The sequence below is a fragment of the Aptenodytes forsteri genome, unplaced genomic scaffold (genome assembly GCF_000699145.1).
Source record: "Aptenodytes forsteri isolate BGI_AS27 unplaced genomic scaffold, ASM69914v1 Scaffold257, whole genome shotgun sequence".
Taxonomy (NCBI): Eukaryota; Metazoa; Chordata; class Aves; order Sphenisciformes; family Spheniscidae; genus Aptenodytes; species Aptenodytes forsteri.
The window spans coordinates 65,991-88,473 of record NW_008795194.1 but is presented as its reverse complement, the minus strand read 5'-3'; the positions used below and the strand labels follow the sequence as shown (position 1 = coordinate 88,473).

Below are 22,483 nucleotides of genomic sequence, written 5' to 3'. Positions count from 1 at the left end.
CGGTAGAACATGGGAAGCTGAAAAGTCCTTGGCTAGTGTAAGCATTACCTAGCAACAACTAAAACATCGGTGCGTTATCAACTTTGTTCTCATCCTAAATCCAAAACACTGTACCAGCTACTAGAAAAGAAATTAACTCTATCCCTGCCGAAACCAGGACACCGACCCCCACCTCGCTACAACCTCCTTTCAGGTAGTTGTAGAGAGCGATGAGGTCTCCCCTCAGCCTCCTTTTCTGCAGGCTAAACAACCCCAGTTCCCTCAGCCGCTCCTCATAAGACTTGTTCTCCAGACCCCTCACCAGCCTCGTTGCCCTTCTCTGGACACGCTCCAGCACCTCGATGTCCTTCTTGTAGTGAGGGTCCCAAAACTGAACACAGTATTTGAGGTGCGGCCTCACCAGGGCCGAGTACAGGGGCACGATAAAACAAGAAAACACAGTACTGCAGTTATATTTAATAATAAAGATCAGCAATTGCTGCTGTGACATCGTACCTTGCTTGTGAGTCCTGCTTAATAGGCATTAGAACCCATCTCTTAGGCATGTCCTAGAGAGCCCTCAGAGCTTTGTCCTGCTGGTTCCCATTCTCAGAGATTTGAAAATGCTCTCAGAGGAGCTGCATGAATGTACTGCTTCCCTTGGCCAGCAATGAGTGATCCTGCCTTATTTACTTCCTCCTCAGAATTTGCTTGCACATGCATTGTGATTGCACAGTGCTGAAACTTTAAATGTTACGACAATTACAATAACTGATAACCTCACTCCTAGTGAGGGAACAAACTTAGAGGTAAGTGGTTGCAAAACATCACTGGTAACATTCAGCCATTCTGAGCTTCAGGGAACTTTTGGGTGGGAGAGGGGAAGCATATCATAATGCCATTTTCTTGATCAGAAACAACTCTGAACTACGTTATATGTTTTCACAGTTGAACACCCTTTCCTTATTGCTGTAAGAGATAACATAATTTATGGAATTTCTCTGAACCCTGAGGAGAAGACGAATGATGCTATGGTTCCAATAGCAGGAGTTCAGAATGGTGTTGATGTTGACTTTGATGACTCCGAACAGATGATTTATTGGGTTGAAAATCCGGTAAGTTAGTATTTGTGTTCAAAATGTGCGCTAAAACACGACTTCTTATTTTAAAATAATGTTTTTGACTGAAATACATTAGCATTGCAGGTAAGAATTTTGATAAATATAATTGAAAGGAAGGAAAGGTTGGTTTTTTTTTTGGTTTAGGTTCCCCCTGCCCAGGATAAGATAAAGAAGCTTCATCTCTTTTATAAATTAGTTTTCATCTTTGTCAGCTGAAATATTTGATTAATGCTATTTCTGGCTCAGCCAGAGACATGAACAGGAAATAACGGAAAACATTGACAGAATCATACTCTCAGCTCCCCTTTGCTATAGTCCACCCTTTCTCCTCTCTCTTGACTTAGGGCTTAATTCTGCAAACACAGCTAGAATACTGCTCTATGGGAGCAGTACATTGCACAGTGGCACTAAACATTAGAATTAATATACGTGCATCTAGTCTGAGCACTTAATGAAGTAACGTAGTAGAGAGGCATCTTTTTCTTTAAAGAGAAGAAAATGGTTGCAAAGTCACAACAATTTCCAGGTAGCACATATAAGGCTTATAGATCTAAAAAACAGTTTGAACTAATTTTTAATAGTTGATTATAATTGTTTGACTAAGCTTTTTTAATGCTTGTCCTGAATTAAGAAACGATGTGTGTCCGCTAAGGCTAACTTGCCATAAAAAATTCCCAATTTTTGCAGGATGGACACTTCAAAAAAAAAAAAATCTGGGAGGTGGATGTGGTAGGAAACTGCTGATTCAGCAATATGTGTTCACTCTTGGAAACTTAAAAGCAGTTCTTTTTTCAAGAGAAGCAGTGCTTTAGGTCCTGGAGAAGTATAATGGTAAATAAGGAGATTTCCGTAGTTACGTTTTACAGAAACAATTCACACTAACTTGTTACCTTTTATCCACACAAGATTTAAATTTTTTTCCCAAACCATTTCCCTTACATTTTGCAGGTTTTGAAGTAAAAATAAGTTTAAAAATCACTCATTTTAAAGCCTCTTCTGTGTCACTCATAAAGGAATTAGAATTTATTTAATTATTTACTCTCTTAAAAATTAGAATGTTTCGTTCCCATGAAGTATCTAAACGGACCTATTTAAGCAAACCTTTGCCCAAGGAACTAGATAAATACTCGGGAATCTATTTGATCCTCCACGCAGTCTGAAAAGATGTTCTTGACAGATCTCAGCCAGCAGATACAGCTGACATTTACAAGAGGTTGAACAGTTCTGTAAGAGGTCATGGGCTGATATATCCATTAACAGAGCTGGCAAGTGAAATGCCAGGTGCCTCTGCAGGCTGAGTGCAGGTAAGTGCTGTATTTTAGTTAGGTCTTGAGCTCCAGCCTGCCAAATGCATGACTATGGGCTGTGCCCCCTACCTGCACCCCTGACCTGCAGGTCTCAGGCTGCTGTTGCTCCCAAACAGAGCTGAGACACCCGTGTCACTCATGACTTGCCCTCTGAAAAAAGATATTTCTCTAGTTTCTAATGACAGAAGCATATTTGCCTACTTTCTTAATTGTAGTGCTTGTCCATTACCACAAGGCCTCTTCCTTAACACCCTGTTTTGCCTCCATCCATTGCGTGTTTGGATTTTCCTGGGGTTTGTCTACACTTGCATAGTTTATAGCTGTAATTTCACTGCCAGTGTTGGCAACAGTTGAAGCTGTAGTTAGAGCTCAAGTGAACATTCATCAACTCGTTCACTCTGTCTGAAGCAAACTCAGAAAACAGAGATAAATATCAGAGTCCTCCCTATTCTACTTGAAAAACACTTCTGAAGTATTTTATCTTCAGCTGTCATGTTCCATAGGTTATTAATTGCAAATGGCAATAATAGGCAAGAGAATTCCTAACTGTCTTTAAAGTGCCTATCATACTAGACACTGTTGTAAATATTCAATGTCCATCAGGCTCTCAAAGTAGGGTTTATACAGTACCAAAAGTTACCCTATTTTCCTACTTTTTTCTGTAGGCCTAGGGATTCAAGGACAGGTTCATTTGCAAATAGCACTACATTGTTAGGATTCAGCAAGCAGCACTCTACCGGTGTCTAAGAAATTCTACCTGTTTAAACCAGCAGTGAATTTGGCCTGGAGTTCTTGTTCAGATTTTTGCCATCTGATATGTTGATTCCTTTCTGAAGAACCATTTTCAATTCTGCACTGAGATATTTAGACAGCATACTGATACCATGGTAACAAAGCAATTAAGAATATGCATGGACCAAATGATCACTGGGTGCTTTTCCTAAAGCTGATTCTACCTTGTTTCTGCTCTGAGATGGCAACTGCAACCTGTTCTCCATTTTTTTACTGTCTGGGCCTGTCCTATCTCTGCCTCTACCTCCTCCCTTCCTGAAACTGGGCTAGTGTTAGCTGCACAGCTTCTGTCTTCAAGTGATGCAAAGTTCAGGCTCTACTGGTGAGCTGTATGTTCTGTCCCTTCGAGTTGGCAGTGCCCCTCGGTCTTTCCAACAAAGTGCCAGAGCAGAACAGACCTACTGCACGTGTTGCCTCAGTGAAGAACTGGGGTGGTGGGTGCCAGTGCTACCTTATCTGGGAGCCTGCACCACGGAGTGAGATCTGCCCAGGACAGGCACAGCATGTCTGCATCAGCGGAGGAGGAAGTAATTAGCGAGGAGAGAGAAACAGATTTCAACACTCACTCACAGCTCCCCTAACCCTACTGACCTCTTCTCCAAAAGGCTTAATAATGTGCGATAGCTGCTGGTGTTTCAATTCTGCATTAATACTAGTTGTGAAAGATTCACGTGATAATACGCAGGACTTGTGCAGAACTCCTGTAAAACTGGCATAACCTGAAGAAAGCTCAGGAAGGCAGCTATAGTAACCACTTCAGACCTCTATCTAGTTTGTGTCTCTGTTTAGTGCTTGTTTATATCATGCTTTAGCATCACACGCTGTAGCTAATACCATAGAATCTGCAAGTCCTAAGTTATCATTTCAAGGGTTACCCTTATGAAGAAACCTGCAAGGATAATCTTAGTCTTGATTCTTGCTATTACAGCTTATTAAAAATTTGGTTCTTAAATATTTATGCATGGAGAGAACACTATTTTCCTTTACTAGATTTCAGGTATATCCAAGATGGTTAACTGAGGTATCCTGGTAAAAATCTGTTGATAATGAAATACAAATTACAGAAGTGTGACTGTATATAGCTTAAATATATACAATTCAACCTTATAAAATACAGTCATTTTATTTCTGTCGATCAGGTTTTGGTTGGTGAACGGTAATGCCTCTTCACACTGGGTAATTATGATTTACAATAATATTTTTACCATGTTTATGCATTGAGCATATACAAATACGCTTCTCTCTACTGGATTTTCATTTTGCTAAGAAAAGATTGTAATATAAAGTAAGTGCTCATGTAGTTGGAATAGAACAGTGTTTTCTGCTCTTGACATTTTTTTCATTTTTGTTATCTTTTTTTCCAAGGGTGAAATTCACAGAGTGAGGTCAGATGGAGCCAACAGGACAGTTTTTGCTCCAGCAGCTGTTATTGGTGCTCCTATTGGTCTGGCATTGGACTGGATATCTGCAAACCTCTATTACAGTAACCCAGGAACACAGTCAATTGAGGTAATTATTTAAGAGACAATTGGAAGGTAAGAGCCTAGATTTTTCACTGCTATGTATATAGGTTGAAATTAGTAATATTTTTTTAGTGAAAAACTGAAATTAGATTTATTTTAAAATGCAAAGTCTGTAGGAAAATGCTTTACAAACTTGAAGAGATAAACCTAAATTTGAGCATAGTCAAAAAGATTGAAAGCAGTATATTCTGGGAACTTTATTTGTGCATAGATCTCTTTTTTTCTCTTTCTTTTTAGAGACAATTGGAAGGTAAGAGCCTAGATTTTTCACTGCTATGTATATAGGTTGAAATTAGTAATATTTTTTTAGTGAAAAACTGAAATTAGATTTATTTTAAAATGCAAAGTCTGTAGGAAAATGCTTTACAAACTTGAAGAGATAAACCTAAATTTGAGCATAGTCAAAAAGATTGAAAGCAGTATATTCTGGGAACTTTATTTGTGCATAGATCTCTTTTTTTCTTTCTTTCCTTTTTTTTTTTTTTCCTTCTCCCCCCCCTTCAAGTCAGTAGGCTGCTTGTGTTTGACACACAACCTCTCTGATCACTAAAGTTACTATCATTATTACTATTCTCACTTCAAATCAATGATCCCAATGCAGTGCCTCTCATAGTAAAGGAATGTTGACATCAAATGCAATAAGATCCACTCCCAAATGCTTTGCTATCGTATTATGTCGCTTTCTGGAGACTAGCAGTCTGATGGTATGTGAAGGATAAGATTACCATTTAGTGTAGGGAAATCGAGGATAAGCAATATATAATACAGTAATGACTGTGAGTAAGCCCAGGCATTGATGTCCTTGTCCCAAAATATAAATCCGTACTATTAAATTAAAAGGCAGATAATTTAAACAAATAAAATGGAATACTTTCTAAATCAGCATTTCATCAACCCGTTCAGCCTGTAATACTTTCAAGATATTATGGAAGCTGAAAGATTAACTATTTTATACTTAGGATGCTTACTTGTTAACATAGGCAGGTTCTAAGCTGCAAGCAGCTCATTCAAGGGGTGCATATTAGAGAAGGGAGATGGTTAGAGTACAGAACAATGTGCTTTTTCTTCATAGTATTTGAAAGAGTCTTCTGCAATTTCAACTCCCTGTGGATTTAGGCTTCCTTCCTTTAATTTGAAAATCTATCATAAGTTCTATATTACATGCTCTGATGAGCTCAATGTTTGCATAGGTCCTGAAGCTGCATGGTGACGTAATGTACAGGAAAACACTGATTACCAATGATGGCACCTCTCTGGGAGCTGGCACGCCGATTGGTTTGACAGTTGATCCAGCAAGAGGGTAAATTTCCAAAATTGTTGTTGTCTTTGCACATGAGTATATTCTCCACACTTTTCTTAATTTTTAGGGTCTTCAGCTTCCATCCTGGATTTGACATGGTTTTGGTTTTTTTTGTATTTGTGCAGAATTTATTTACTCTTTTTAAGCCCTAGAAAATAATTGCGTGGCTTCATAAATTGTTGCATAGATGTTCATTCTCCTTAATTTACCATATACTTTTATGGTAAAATTTTTTAATTAAAAAGGATCTCAGAATATTATGATTGTGAAAAAAATCTCTGAAAAATGGGTACCCAGAGTAAAGAGACTCTAAAGTCTTTTTTTATAATATCTTGTGATGTCTGTCTTCAGGCCTATCTATAGTAGAAAGACACACTACATGGGAAGAATGTCACATGTTAAATAGCATAGCACTAAATGTGGTTTTACTGTTTTCTCCCAAAAAAAAGCTGTAATTTTGCTTTTTTTGCCAACAGAGTAGTCAAAATTACAGTATGGTGTTTTGTTCCCCCCCCCCCAAATCACAGTGTTCCATAGGGCCATATTAGTAATGAGACAGTTCTGCTGGTGACTTGGCAGGCTTTCAGATGAATTGATGCCTGACTTTTTGTCCCTAGTTGGGAGTCTGCCTGCCATGTGCCCTAGGTGTTCTTCAGCAACTGAGGCCAGAGCGGTGCACATACTCCCCAGAGCCAGATAATGGAATTCTGTTTCATATAGATTTTTTGAACTTGTAGTTTTAATTCCAAATTGGAACCAAACTCACTGCTGAAACCTTGCAGCCATCTGTGAAACAGAATTATTATTCTCCTGCTTTCTTGTTATAGTCCTAATACTCTACTGAGTTTACCTGCTGACGGTATTGTGGGATGATACAGGGTTACAGATTTCTAAAAATGATTTAACAGGCATTGTTCTCTTTTTCAAGAGAACAAGCCTTTTTCTCTTTTTTTCAAACAAGACCTCTTTTTCATAGTGGCCAGGTTCAAAGTGATCTCTGTTCAGCATATGCTGAAGTATTTGTCTGACAAAGGAGATGGATTTAAGCATATGCTCAGGTGACTCTGGCCCATTGATCTCTCTTATCAGCTTTGCTAACATATGTGATAATGTGTGTTACAGGAAGCTGTACTGGACAGACCAGGGAACTGACAGCGGAGTCCCAGCAAAGATTGGCAGTGCAAACATGGATGGATCAGGCATACAAACTCTCTTCACTGGCAACCTTGACCACGTAGAGTTCATTACCATTGACATTAAGGAACAAAAGTTGTACTGGGCTGTCACAAGCACAGGAGTGGTAGGAGATATTTTTTTAATAATTGCTTTTTAACCTGTTCATCTATCTCTGTGTCTGTGGTTCACATGAGTAATTCAGTTACTTTAGTTTACTCCTGTAACTGGGAGTTGCAGGACTGAGCAAAATCTGAATAACTGTTGTTACTAATTACCATTAAAAATATATGATGAGTTTGAATGAAAAACCAGAAATCATTATTGGCATCCTGCTGACCCTTTCCTTCCTACCTTGTACATAAATATCTCATGCATGAAGAGATTTTAGTAGCATATGTTGCATTTTAATTTTGTATTGTAACATTGAGCTTTTATTATAAGAAATGTAACATTAAGCTTTAAATTGATTTCTTAGATTGAGAAAGGCAATGTGGATGGTACGAATCGTGTGACTCTGGTGGTTCATCTTTCTCATCCATGGGGAATTGCTGTGTATGATACCTTTCTGTACTATAGTGATCGAGATTATGAAGTTATTGAACGAGTTGACAAGTCCACTGGAGCAAACAAAGTAGTACTGAGAGATAATGTCCCAAGACTGAAGTGCCTACGTGTGTATTACAGAGACAGTGAGTATTTGCTAAAGAGGTATTTCAGGATACCCAACTTGTGAAAACTCGAACTTCCATCAGAGACAGAATGCATGCTCTTTCAAAGCAAATGGTTTTATTAGGCTTTCAGGAAAAGTGTCAGAAGCATTTTACCTGGTTTTGGTGAAGAGATGCTCCACCATCCAGTTAAGGCATCTATTGGCACATGTAGTTTTACTAAAATATCAATTAATACTGACTAAATAACAGATTTTGTTACTTTGGCTTCAAATTTATATATCTGTTTTATCTGATTCTTGGCCCCATTGATCTTAGATGACAAGAAACCAGCAAATCCATTGCTAACACTTATGTGCTAAAATGTGCAGTGATTAAGATCTTATTTTTGTCAGCTGGTTGTTAATACTATGCAAGTATATGAAATTGGTTATATATCCACGGGAGTTTGTGATGATACAGTTCAGATTATTATGCCTTGCCATGTGTGTCTTTCACAGATTCTGCTGGTTCCTCAAATGGCTGCAGTAATAATATTGGAGTTTGCCAGCAGCTTTGCCTGCCTGTACCTGGTGGATTGTTCTCCTGTGCCTGTGCTACTGGCTTTCAGCTAAATCCTGATAACAGAACCTGTTCCCCATACAGTTCATTTGTAATTGTTTCTATGCTTTCTGCAATTAAAGGATTTAGTTTAGAGACATCTGATCACTCTGAAGCCATGGTACCACTGGCAGGAAGAGGTATGTGAATATTATAATAGGAAAAAATCTTATAATGCCTAATATTTTGGCATTTCTTGCTGGCATAGCACGTTTTAAATAAGTTGGTTTATATCAAAGATAATTATTACTTTTCAAAATATTTCAGGACGAAATGCTCTTCACGTGGATGTTCACATGCCTTCTGGTTTCATTTACTGGTGTGACTTCAGTAGCACAGTTTCTTCTCAGAATGCAATACGTAAAATTAAACCTGATGGTTCTTACTTTAGAAACGTTGTTACAAATGGAATAGGACGAAATGGGATCCGTGGCATTGCAATTGACTGGGTAGCAGGTAAGCATAGCTGAATTTAGGAGAATGTTATTCTTTACAGGTTGTAACATTTTTTAGACTAACATAAACGGATCCTGATGGAACTATTTTGAATGGAAGTCCTATGATTCTAACTTGTGTGTCTATGGACTGATTTTAAAACAAGAGGAAGTAATGAATGGCTCATGTTTATATATGTATGTAAAAATGAAAGTTTATCAGAGCAGATGTATAGAACCTTTCCTCTCATGATGCTTTCCTATTTGTCTTAGGTCTCTCTTCTTGTCTGTGCATTCATAAGCAGCTGTTATCCAGTGTATTACTATACTTTACTACCATAGTGAAAAACATGTACCAGAGAAGAGTGCACAAAAGTTGTCTGATGACATTGTTAAATAATCAAGAAGGACCCTTCATCTACCCTCAGATTGCTGTGTACAAATCCTATAAATTATAATGAAAACTAAAGAAAGCAGAAGAAATACTTTGTCTTTGAACTTTAATTTCCCCAGTTGCACTTCCTGTACCTATTTAAACATGTCAGACATTAATTCAAATATTAACTCTTCAGAGTTCATCAACTCTTAAGTAGCTGACCATTGCCATTAATACCTTTATTTTATACGTATACATACTATATATGTTTTGCAAAAGTTCTTCTGTGGGTTGATAGGCTTGTTGGGATGAGTTTTAGAATAATCATCTGCTGCAGGCACTTAATTTAGTTACTGTATACAGTGCTGTGCCGTAACATGGATTTCATAGTTGTGTGTTGTAAAAGGTAAAGGGATAAGAGTATGGAAGGGCAAGCCAAAGGCTTAGATTAAAAAAAAAGAAGTACATCTAAAGAACAACTGTAGTTAATGCACTTTTGATCTTATACCACTGATTTTCCCCGTGGCAATCAATGAGGATTTAGAAATTAATTGGCTATTGTCAGTTTGGGTGTCGTCTTTCTAATTCCTCAAAGTGTAGGCAAGTACCTTATGCTTCCAACTACTAAGATGTTTATGGATATTCATTTTATGGTTTAGTATTTTGTCAGCTCATGTTTCTCAGGTGTTGATGCTATATATTAACTTTCTGTTTTATTTTTCTGCTTTGTGTTTTTTTCTTCTTTAAATACAGGAAATCTTTATTTTACAAATGCATTCCTGACAGAGACTTTTATAGAAGTTTTGCGTTTAAACACTACTTATCGCCGTGTTCTGCTTAAAACTACCATAGATATGCCAAGGCACATAGTAGTCGACCCAAAAACCAGATATCTGTTCTGGGCAGATTATGGGCAAAATCCAAAGATCGAACGTGCGTTTCTTGACTGCACCAACAGAACAGTTCTTGTGTCTGAGGGCATTGTCACACCTCGTGGGTTGGCCATAGATCACAGCAACGGCTACATTTACTGGGTGGATGATTCCTTAGACATGATTGCAAGAATTCAGCCTGATGGTGGTGATGTTGAAATTGTGCGTTACGGCAGTCGCTATCCAACTCCGTATGGTATCACTGTCTTCGGAAATTCTATGATCTGGGTGGATCGGAACCTGAAAAAAGTCTTCCAAGCCAGCAAGGAGCCAGGCAATACTGATCAGCCAACAGTAATACGAGACAACATTAATTGGTTAAGGGATGTTACCATTTACAACAGTCATTTCCAGTCACGTTCACCCCTTGATGTCAACAACAATCCTTGTTTAGACAACAACGGAGGCTGTTCTCATCTGTGTTTTGCCCTGCCTGACATGCAGACACCCAAATGTGGTTGTGCCTTTGGAACACTAGGCAGTGATGGCAAGAGATGTTCCATTTCAACTGATGATTACCTGATTTTTGCTCTTGAGAATGCCCTCAGAAGTATCCACCTAGATCCTGAAAATCACAGTCCTCCCTTCCGCACAGTAAATGTGTTAAGAACTGCAGTGGCCCTGGATTTTGACAGCATAAACAACCGAATATATTTTACACAAAGTTATCCTTCAGGGACAGGAAGAATCAGTTATGTTAGTATTTACTCAGGAATTGGCTCTCCAGCAGTAGTTGCATCTGGTAAGTGAACTGAAATGTGATACAAAGTAATTGGATATTGAAAAAAATGGACTGCAGTACCTAGCACTAGCTCAGCAGGTATTTTTATGCTAATGGTCGAGGCAGACTATTTAGTTAAGATATCTGATGAAATGCTCCTTTTGACTCTCCTCAGTTTTTTTCCTCTTCTGAGATTCTTATTTCATCTTGACCACAATGAAATGGAAATATAAAACTGGTTAAATATTATTTTATATATAAAATTATATGTAATAAATTAAAATTATATATAGTAAATTAATATTATGGAGTGAGGGATGATTCCTGCTACTTGGAGAATAGCAATCAGAACTTAGGTCTATGTGAGGAAAAGGTCTCTGTAACCCTACTGCATACACAGGACTGCCAGAGTCCTAAGTATTAGTTCTTCAGATTTTTAAATGGACAAATTTGCATTGATACCAGTGGCATTTCAAAGAGATCTTTGGTGTTACCACATTCTAATAGGTGAAGTGTATTGCAATATCTCAGGAGACCGTACTGAACTTGTGTGTGTTTGCTTGCATGTGCCTAAGACCTGGGGACTCCAGATGGCATAGCCTTTGACTGGATCAACAACAGAGTTTACTACAGTGACTACCTCAATCAGACTATCAGCTCAATGGCTGTGGATGGATCTAACCGCACAGTGATTGCCCGAGTTCCACGACCAAGAGCCATTGTATTAGATCCCTGCAGAGGGTATGTGTTGCACTTTATATACTTTATCTTGACTGCAGGTGAAACTACAATTTAAGACACTGATGAAGACTGCCACATACTTCCTGTTCTGAGCCCCCAGTTCCAGCTGTGCATAACCATCCTAGATCTAACTCTTTAGGTTTAAGTTTTCTAAGTTGATCTCTGCCTCAGAGATTTGAGTTTTCTTTTGAGATTTTTAGAACATTTATGAATGTGTAGTGCATGAGGCTCCACTTAGTGAGGGTGGGAGCCAGGTACTGGGGGTAAATGAGAACAATGTTCAAAGCAGGTATTTGTCAAGCAACTAACCATCCTCCATTTGCTGTGTAAAGTGGAAAAATAAAGGATATTTGTTGAAACCAAGACTTCTTAAAGAATATCATATGATAATCAGGTGGTGCTGCCAAGAGATCTCTCTATTTAGAATCTTACATGATCTTTCCCTTTTTCTGTTGTATTTCCTGAGTGCCTCAGAAGAATTCTTGTTTCAGTATCAAAACATTCCCTGAGAGGCTGGGGGCGTTACTCTATTATACTGTATTTCTAATTTCATTACTAATTATACTGTATTTCAAATGAAGAAAGATAAGAAGGAGATTAATTGACTTTACTGGATTCTCATAGGAGCTGGAAAAACTTTTCTCAAGTTCACTCCAGTGGACCCCAGTGATCCCTGCTAGAAGATTCCCTTGTCAATGTGGGCCAAAATAGAGGAAGAAGTTCTTTTCCACTAGTTTTGCACTGCACGCTTCAGTGAGGGACACCAGGGTGGAAATATCCTGGAGCAGATAATAGCTTTGTGAGCTTTATTTGCTGAAAATATAACCTTGTAATCGTGTTATTGACAGGTATATGTACTGGACTGACTGGAGTTCAAATGCAAAGATAGAACGAGCTACACTTGGAGGAAACTTCAGAACACCTATTGTGAGCACCAACTTGGTATGGCCAAATGGGCTTACCCTGGACTATGAAGAACAGCAGCTGTACTGGGCTGATGCAAATCTGTATGTATTGATAACACACTTGGTTTACATTTGGTTAATTTTTTAATAGAACTATTACTTATTTTTCCTCATTTTTTAAACTGTTTTTCAGCATTTCAATTTAATTTGGTACTTTGTATTATAGAATGTGAAGAGTTACTTAATAGCAATGTGATGTCAAGTCTTGATATTGATGTGGAACTACTGTGCAATAAGTTTTGTTATGCCGCAGCGTAGATTTAGTCCACTGCTTTATGGCATTTGTACCCACTGGCAGTTTGTTCATCTTACGTGCAACTCAGGACTCTATAAGCATCTTCTCTAACAAATACAATCCCAGTGCACATTTTACATCATTCATTGCTCATGGTTAATGCCTGTCACCTGTGGAATTTGGCATGATGTCCTTGCTGTTGCCTACCAAACAGAACCCTTCAATTTATGCCACCAGAATTTCTGCTGTCAGCAGGAAAGTTTTTAAAAAGAATTTAGTTTGTATCCATTCAAATTCACCCATGGTCTCAGAGAAATCACTGCAGCAATCAGACCTTTCCCCTCTAGTTCCTTCAGCATAGCAGTTCTTTTGCAGGCTTCTCCTTTGCTGTGACAGAAAAGTGATGTCTGTGATATAATAACGCTTATGGTCTGTGCCTCTATTGGATCTTCTGGGAGGAAGGCATTCTTATTTGGATTCATCTGTGTGCAGGAGGGCAGGGCACCTGTAACGGGACTCTCTATTTTAAGGGGAATGCAGCATGTCAGATGAGACATCCTCTTTTTCAAAATCTAGTTAATGGAGGTAGGGAAGCATGTGCTTAAACAGTATGAAGTCTTCTTTATTCTGACTTTCATGGGGAGGGCCTTTACCCTTTCAGAGGGACAGATAGCAGCATGGGGTAAGATATGAAGACCAGACACTCAAAAATGACAGTGCTCCTTAGCTCTGAATGCACCAAGGGAACACAAGGGTGAGCCGTATATTCTCCTCCATTTTTACTCTTGCTTATTCTCTTCTTGTTTATGCTAGTCTCCCAAGGGTGCTATCCTTCTTTCTCTAAAATAGTGTTTCTATTCTTTTGTTCTAGAGCCTCCTATTGCCTTGTAAGTATTGTGATACCATTGTGCACACACGCAAGTCTTGCGATACATCTTAAGTAGATAGAACGTATGTGCTATTTGTATACTGTTGTTTTCCCATATCTTCCCAGTTGCTGCGTGCAGCATAGTAAGAATCCCTCACCAGATAGCGTGCTGACACTTGGGAACTATGTACAGGGCTCTCCCTAAAAAGTTCCCTGTGGCATGAAAGGGGGAAATTACCTGAGCCTGAATTGCAGGAGAGTTGCATTTGAGCTTCTTTTCTTTTGTAGAAGTGCAATTTCATAGAAAAGTGCCTTCCTGCACTTTTCCCACAACTGTTCTTTCACATTAAAGCTTTTGCTTTATAAAGTGTCCGCCTATTATTATTTTCCTGTAATAATTACTAAAATTCTGTAATAATTTCTAAAATTCTGTTTTTTCTTCTCCTGCTTATATGAAATGCAGCTTTTTCCTTCCTACTAGTGTAGGAAGGAAACAAAGGAGACGAGCTGTTCAGCTTGTTGAGCTCATTTTCTCTCGTTGGCTGTTTCCATTCTTATTCAACCCACACTGGTAGTCTAGTAAATGCCTTAAATATCATTTGTAATAATTAAATTTTGTCTCTAGCGGAGACTTAAACATACAGTTGCTTTGAAGTTACATAAAATAAGTTCAAGTGATTTTCCTACTGCTAATACTAAGTTGTTGGAGCATTTCTCTCTTTCTGAGAGAACTCTTTTTGTGGCTTGAACTGAAGGGTGGAGCTTCCGCTTAGTCTCCAACAACAACATTTCGCCCTTCTGACTTCACAGGTAAGAGGTATTGGCCACACAGTGATGAACAGGGAGAAAAGCTGCTAGCAGGAAGAAAATCACTGGGTATGATGTCTTTAGTCCCACAGCTTTCTTATCCTTACCCTCCACAGAGCCATTCTGGGGTTCTTGTTAGCTCCTTTTCAGAAGCCTGTGCATGAAGGATGCCACAGCCTCTGAGAGAATTGTTCTGTTCCATTGACATTGCATAAACACCACTCCACTTCTTAGGCATTATGCCTTTGTACATAAGCATACACACTGTCCTACCTCCATCTGCTCTTTAGAGATGAGTATTAAGAGCAGTACAGTTGAATGATGTCATACTTGATGGAGCAGAGACAACCTGAAGTGCGTTCTTTCTGCCACTAAGTGGTTGGCAGCCTTGCCATGTGAACACTACAGTGTGACTGAACAGCAAGATGCTGGGAGCTGGAGGCAAGGAACAGCCTTTATCCATGCTCATTCTTGTTCTACTATCTTCAGCTTGCTGACAGTACCTCATCTCATTTTCAGCATTTACTTGTATCTTGATGTTTTTCTGTCAAGCTCTTTCTCTTCCTTTGAATAACCCCATCTATTACTTGTTAATCGTTCTCTTGTTATCCTCATTGCAAGTAACCTTTGAACATCCTCCATTTTCTCTTCTCTCATGCTTTATTCTTTTATGGTCTGCCTATCTTAGACAGGAATCTGTGTGGTAAAAGGAACCTCTAACATTTATCATCGTTTTATAAACAATGCTTAGAAATAATGTCAGTGCATGAATAGTAAATATTGAGTCTCCTGGCATCAGCATGTCTTCTCCTGCTTCCCCACTGACCTTTGCTGAAGTGGTCATTGAGGGTGGGAATGGCTGAAGGGGAGAAGCAGTGACAAGGTGGTTGTGGGTCAGTAGTGCTGTCTGTGCGAGTAAAGAATGGTTCACATGCAGCAGAACATGTCTATCACAGAATCTGGAGTGGAACCCTGATTTTCTGGGGCTCCTTGAAGTCTTGTTTGTTGGAATTTTGTTTATCATTGCAAACACTGTTCCTAAGGTAGAATCAAAACTGGAAGATCAACTAGGAAGAAATATTTATCATACCCTATATATTTGTGGCTATTAGATGTTATATATGTGGAGGTTATTATATATTAGAACTGTTTTTCCCTCCTCTATTATTATATGAGAAATAGCAGGAAATGCATGTTTATAGTCTTGTGAATTTGCTTGTATTTCCTGATTGTGTAAATTTGGATCTGCAGAAGATACAACTGAAAGGAAAATGTCCCATTTCATGGGACTGTTGGTTTTCTCCTGGTACAAGAAGTCATTAACATCATACCCATTCCAAAAGTGTATTCTCTCATGAAGTTTTGCATTCATTTTAGCTCTCGGTAGTGTCATTGTTTAAACTTTTCAATCTTCAGCCCGATTACTTCCAGTACATTATTGTGTCAGTATTACAGAGCTGCTACTCTGCATCACTATTAAAGCCATAGATTGGAAAACTTGACATTTTTAACTCATAACAGCACTCTACATATTGGTGCACATTACTGAAATGGTGGATATTAGTTGCCGGACTAATTAGGCTTTATACGTAAGTTAAAAGACTTCTTTCTTTTAAGATGTAATCATTTCTTTGTTATTTTAGGCAGAAGATTGAGCGATGCACTCTCACTGGTACAAATCGTGAGGTAATTGTTAGCACTGCTCTGCATCCATTTGCAATGACATTGTTTGATCAGCACATATATTGGACAGACTGGAACACACGAAGCATTTACCGAGCTAATAAGTATGATGGTTCAGATCAGATTGTAATGATCATGAATCTTCCACAAAGACCGATGGATATTCATGTCTGGGCAAAAAGTAAGCAGCAGCAGTGTACCAACCCTTGCAACCAGTTCAATGGTGGCTGCAGTCACATCTGTGCACCAGGTAAGCTGTTATGCTTGATGACTGTAAGCTATTAGTGTTGCCTGTATTAGAGTTCATAGTATAACAATTTTAGTCACATGGGGACAGTGGAAATATTTCTTAGTGTTCCTAAATGTTTAATATTTATTTTATTTAGAAATGCAATCAAAATTATTGCCATTCAAGGTCATGGTATTTTGCCAGCACACCTGAGGGTTGTGTCTGAGAATCCTCACAAATAAAAATTATGGGTTTCTCTAATTTAAACCAAAACATTGTTTTCTGGCGTTTTAACTTTTTTTCCCTCTGAGATGAGACATGAAGAGTGCTCTGCAGCATATGGTTACCTTAGGAATACATACTGATACGCTGTATACTGAACAGATGTTTACTACCACATATTTAGAAAATCTTTATGGTCATTATTTCTTTATCACATGATATTATGAAGTCTTTCCCTAATGATTAATTTCCAAAAGAAACGTTTCTACTGCCTCACTTTAAATGTTGGACAATTACTAAGAAGATAGCACAAACTGATTTCTATCTACATTGTGGGACAGGTGTCCTTTTGAGTCATGGACTCCAGAAACATGCTCTGTATCATCATCTGCATATTGGGGTGAGACCTGAGTGACATATGTATCCCATCTTGTATGTCTCCTTGTGCATGTGTAAGGAGAGAGTCGAAGTGGTCCAACAGGTCACCGGTCCAGATGGCCAGGAAACCAGAATGGCAGTATACCCCAAAAAGCATACCTGTTACAGAGCTGTTTCCTGTGTTGTGGATTTTTGGAAGTTACGGTCCTTGACTTTGAAAAACTCATTCAGTGCCTGCTTTCATTTGTAGCATCTTAAATGCCTTTAAAAATCTGTCTTGCCTGAAAACAACTCAAACTTCTCATTGATTTTGAGAAGAGCAGTTAGTCTAGTGCAAGGAGTTTTGAAAACCATGTTTTCATTTCAAGGGATAGAGCCTCAGCTGGTGTAGCTCTGATGTTTGAAAGCATCAGATGCCATCTTGCTGCCACCCAAAAACGATTTGGACAACAAGCAAATATTAAGATACTCCAAGTTCTGATCTTAGTTCCTCTAGGGAACTCTGAAATAACTCTTGTGGGTTTTAATGCGTTTGTATATGCTTAACTGAGATAAAAATCTGGATAAGTCATCACACTTCTATCTAAGCAGATAGATCTTACAGGAGTTGTGAGAATTTCATTGCCTTTTCCAGTGTTACAGCTGTGAATGGTTTCATAGAACCCTATCTAAAGCATCAATGTTAAATTTGTTTCTTTTTTTGTCTCCTTTTTTATTTTTTTTTAACTGTCAAACATAAATTTAGGTCCGGCTGGTGCAGAATGTCAGTGCCCCTCTGAAGGTCGCTGGTATTTAGCCAATAATAACAAGCACTGTATTGTGGATAACGGTACCAGGTGTGATACTGGTTTCTTCACATGCCTTAATGGGCAGTGTATCTCCGAGCGATGGAAGTGTGACAATGACAATGATTGTGGTGATGGCAGTGATGAGTTGGAAAGTGTGTGTGGTAAGCATTTAAAATAACTGCATGAGAAAGTGATGCATACTCTGTCTTGCCTGTACTGTATTCTCTATTACTTTTATGGCTTTATGATCACGGATCTTAATGGCTGTAGTTTGGAAACGATCCCTTGCTTGCTCACAGACTGGGGGTCTGAATGGCTACTGATTTGCTCTAGAATCCAAACACACTATAGTGTTGAATTTTTATCATGTATAGCCGACTTCTACTTTGTTTAATTCAAATATGTATTTTACTTTTCATGCAGTCCGTTTTGCAGCTGTCTTTGCCCTGGCAGGTAAAAATATTGTGATTTTACTTGTTACTTTGTCAGATAACTTAGATTACGTTTTATCCATGTATATTCTTTTTCTAATTTTTTTTTTTTAATTTCCTGCAGCTTTCCATACTTGTCAGCCAACAGCTTTTACCTGTGGTAATGGGCGATGTGTACCCTATCATTACCGCTGTGACCACTACAATGACTGTGGAGATAACAGTGATGAGGTTGGCTGCTTGTTCCGAACTTGTGATTCCCACACAGAATTTACTTGCAATAATGGAAGGTGTATATCTCTTCAGTACGTCTGCAATGGAGTAAACAACTGTTATGATAATGGCACATCAGATGAGAGAAATTGCCGTAAGTTTATCCTAATTACTTAGTGCCTATTTGAGTCTGACTCTTTAGACCAAAGAAAAGGCAAATGTGTTTGTGTGTGAAGCATTATGACAAAATCAGCAGAGAGGATAAAAGATTTCTTTATTTACATTACAGATTCTGCTTTGTGTTATTTGAAGCAAATAGAATTGTTAGAAGATATTCTGGAGTACCTTAAGATATTACATAATAACTATCGCTTTAAATAATCTGCTTTGATGCAACAAATGTTCATGCAGTGCTTAACACTAGGTCTTGTGAGTAATCCCATGGACTTCAAAAAGATTATTTCAGATGAATTGGATGCAGAGCTTATATTTTTGCAGGATTAGCCTGGAGTTTGACAGTGGGTTTTTACTTTGTGTCATGTTATATTAATTATACTAGATTTAATCATCAGGAGTGTATATTGTGACTCTTATGCAGACACAGTTTATATTTATTCTGTTTAAAATTACATGCCTTATAGCTCTCAAAAAGTTATCAGTTATGTTTGTTTTTCTTAAGATGTAAACTGTGATTAGTTCAATATTGACTACTATTGCAGTTAATCAAACTAATCATGTCTTTGCACTAACATTACATTCTTCAGTGGAAAATTTATATCTGGAGTTAGAGAAATTGATGAAAATGTATTTAGAGAATTTTTTTTTACATTTTGCACACTGATTTTTTTTTTTTGGAAACATTATTTGTGACAATTTTTTGTATTCTCAGTGAAATCTGAGTATTTGAAATTCCTGGTCTATTAGTCATTTGTAGTTGTAATGCAGGCATTACAGTGTGAATACATGCCAATTTACGTTATCTCACCCCCAAGTATTGGCATGCGTTTCTTTGATCATGTTTTTGTCAGGATTTTTGTCAATAAAAGCAATTGTCTAATTGTTTCCATATAGCAGGAGCAGTATGAGAGCACTTAAGCAAGTGAGTGACACGGGACTCTTTTTAACAATATTATGTATCTTTCAATGAGATACAGCGTAACGGTATTAAAAAAAGCTCTAAAGAACTTTTGCTTTTTTTTTCCTCCCTCCTTAAAGCGGAGCGCACTTGCCAGTCTGGTTTTACAAAATGTCAAAGCACAAATATTTGCATTCCTCGAACGTATTTGTGTGATGGTGATAACGACTGTGGAGATATGAGTGATGAGAGCCCTACTCACTGTGGTAAGTTGATAGGGCCTTGGTTACTTTTCCTGTACTTCAGTAATTTATTCCACTGCTCTTTACCTTTGACATAACTCCAACTGTTCTCAAAACATCTGCTCTTGTAATACTGAAGAGTTATAAGGTATATGCATTGTATTATTAGCTCTCAATTATCTAAATCATGCTTTTATCTAATAAAAAAGATCATAATTTTTTGCAGCATTTTTATACAGCATTTGAGGGATCATTCCTTTTGCTTATTCTGCTCTGTATCCTTTATGGTTTTACAAGGTAATTGGCACTTAAGTATTATAGCGAGTTGGCTTTTTCTGGAACTTTAACATTAGAATATTTTTCCTTCTAATCAAATGAACTTGTATACAGTCTCAAACGTAATTTCTTTTAGCTTTTTCATGTAGTTATGTATGCCTTAGCATATGATTCGTTGTTCATTGTAGCTTCCAGTTAGTGTACAAAAGTGTCTAGTTTTCGATCAGCCTTAATTACAAACCAGCTTACCTTTGCTAGCACAGACATTTGTATTACGTAGTAGTTAGGTAGTACTTTTTCTATATAAAATGTTTTGGATCAGTTTATAAAACATAATGGATATTTTCAGATAATGATTTATTTTTAGTATTGCCTGAGTGGATTATTTTTGCTTTCACCAGTTTTCCTAAAGGTACCTGCCTTGAGTTAACTATGCCACAATTTGTCTAAAATATGAGTTCAATTTTTCTAGCCAGAACGTGGCCTCTTTTATCTATGGACCGCTACGTGTTAAAAATATGTGGCTATATATACAGACATAGTGAGTCTTGTGCTGCTCATGAAAGGTGTGCTTTGTCCCTTCTACTGTTTATGTCCCAGCAGCACTGCTGAATTACCTAAATTGAGAAGTGGTGAAGGGCAAGAAAGAGGAAGAGAAAGGGAGAATGGGAGATGAAAGAAGCCCCAAGACATTAATGAGCAGTGTGTTAATTGCCTTTGATTTTCATCATTAAAGGCATATAGAAGAGCAAGTTAAAAGGCCAGACTGGGTCCTTTTTGGTATCTTGTAAACCATCATAGGGTACAGGAAAGTATCAGTAACTACTGAAGAAATTCTCAAACCCACTATACATGCCAGGATCAAGGGGCTCAGCCAAAGGGCGGAAGAAATATTTGAAGCGTGTTTAGCTGGAACTATTCAGTGCTACAGTTTGTTCTTCACTGCCATTAAGAAAAAATTCCTACTTCTAAGTGAAGAAAAATTGGTGGGATAACAAGGAAAGCGTTATCTACCATGCGATAGTACTTCCTTACTGCACATTTTGAATTCTTTTAAAGCATGGAGTCTGCTACCGCCTGGTTTGGGCACTGGAGAAATGAGTATATTGGACTGTGGTAATTTTCTTGTGCACAAATCTCAGGTATAAATGTAGAACATATTTACAGTTGCTGCATGCAATCCTATTTCCAGGGCAAATTCTGTCTACTTATTAGCTGATACGTATACCCAAGGAGAGAATTAAGCCCATTTTTTGTGTTCAAAGATCAAGCTAGTTTGTACAATGAAGTCTTTGCAGGTAGGCTGTGAAAAGACATCCTTCCTAGCATAATTTTTTCTCTTTCTTTTTTGGGGTCTGTAATATTTTTGCGTAACATGGACTCAAAAGCAACTTAAAACAAGTTGGAAAGGTAACAGAAAGAAAGAAGTCATACATAGGTTTTTTCTTCCAGTCTCACTGACTTGCACAAATAGTGAGTTTCGTTGTACATCGGGACGTTGTATTCCTGCTCATTGGTACTGTGATCAAGGAATAGACTGTGCTGATGGCTCTGATGAACCTGCCTCTTGTGGTAAGTTTACACTCAGAAGATACAACATGATGGGTTATGGGAAATCAGTAGTTTCTCTTGTAGGCAGCAGCTTGAATCCAGACTAGGTGGAAAATAAGTATCTTCTGAGGTTTATTCACTGACTCTAAATAATCTGAGTCACTGAGTAATTCAAGTTTTAAATACTTAAAGCTGTGTATGGAATATGAAGGCTTTAATTGCCACAGTTGATTGCTTTTAATGTGATTACTCTTAATGTATAACCTCCTGTCTCTTTATAAGACTGTGATGGTGGTGAATCAAGTGATGAAAAGTAGCAAGTATTTTGATACTGTTTTGGATGTAAAAGCAGATGTCGTGTTGTACAGGAAGTGTGCGTGCAGTATTGCGTTTGGGGAAAAAAGAAATGTGGGATGCAGAGGAACATTGTTGACACAGTATGAGGTAGAGTATCATAGTATTACAATAAGCAAATCCTGTGTGTACAATAGAAACTGATGGTAATGACCAAGTGACTACATCAGTGGACACGGGAAGGGCTACAGATGTTGTCTATCTAGACCAAGGCCTTTGCTTTGACACGGTCCCCCACAACATCCTTCTCTCTAAACTGGAGAGGTATGGATTTGATGGGTGGCCTGTCCGGCAGGTGAGGAATTGGTTAGATGGTCGCATCCAGAGGGTAGCGGTCAACGGCTCAATGTCCAGATGGAGATTGGTGACGAGTGGCGTCCCGCAGGGGTCCGTATTGGGACCGGTACTGTTTAATGTCTTCATCAATGACATAGACAGTGGGATCGAGTGCACCCTCAGCAAGTTTGCAGACGACACCAAGCTGAGTGGTGCGGTC

The 22,483-nt window shown here is 38.2% G+C and overlaps 1 protein-coding gene across 1 annotated transcript in view; it reads left to right on the top strand.

The window, feature by feature from the left end:
* Positions 1-22,483, top strand: part of LRP2 (LDL receptor related protein 2) — a 139,498-nt gene that overhangs the window by 76,553 nt on the left and 40,462 nt on the right. The window contains exons 33-47 of the mRNA XM_019471867.1: positions 928-1,094; positions 4,565-4,708; positions 5,913-6,022; positions 7,145-7,322; positions 7,674-7,887; positions 8,367-8,606; positions 8,734-8,922; positions 10,030-10,950; positions 11,505-11,670; positions 12,519-12,677; positions 16,189-16,478; positions 17,803-18,006; positions 18,401-18,643; positions 19,705-19,830; positions 21,535-21,654. Of these exons, the coding sequence (XP_019327412.1) occupies positions 928-1,094; positions 4,565-4,708; positions 5,913-6,022; positions 7,145-7,322; positions 7,674-7,887; positions 8,367-8,606; positions 8,734-8,922; positions 10,030-10,950; positions 11,505-11,670; positions 12,519-12,677; positions 16,189-16,478; positions 17,803-18,006; positions 18,401-18,643; positions 19,705-19,830; positions 21,535-21,654 (3,471 nt within the window). The remainder of the gene's footprint in view (positions 1-927; positions 1,095-4,564; positions 4,709-5,912; positions 6,023-7,144; positions 7,323-7,673; positions 7,888-8,366; positions 8,607-8,733; positions 8,923-10,029; positions 10,951-11,504; positions 11,671-12,518; positions 12,678-16,188; positions 16,479-17,802; positions 18,007-18,400; positions 18,644-19,704; positions 19,831-21,534; positions 21,655-22,483) is intronic.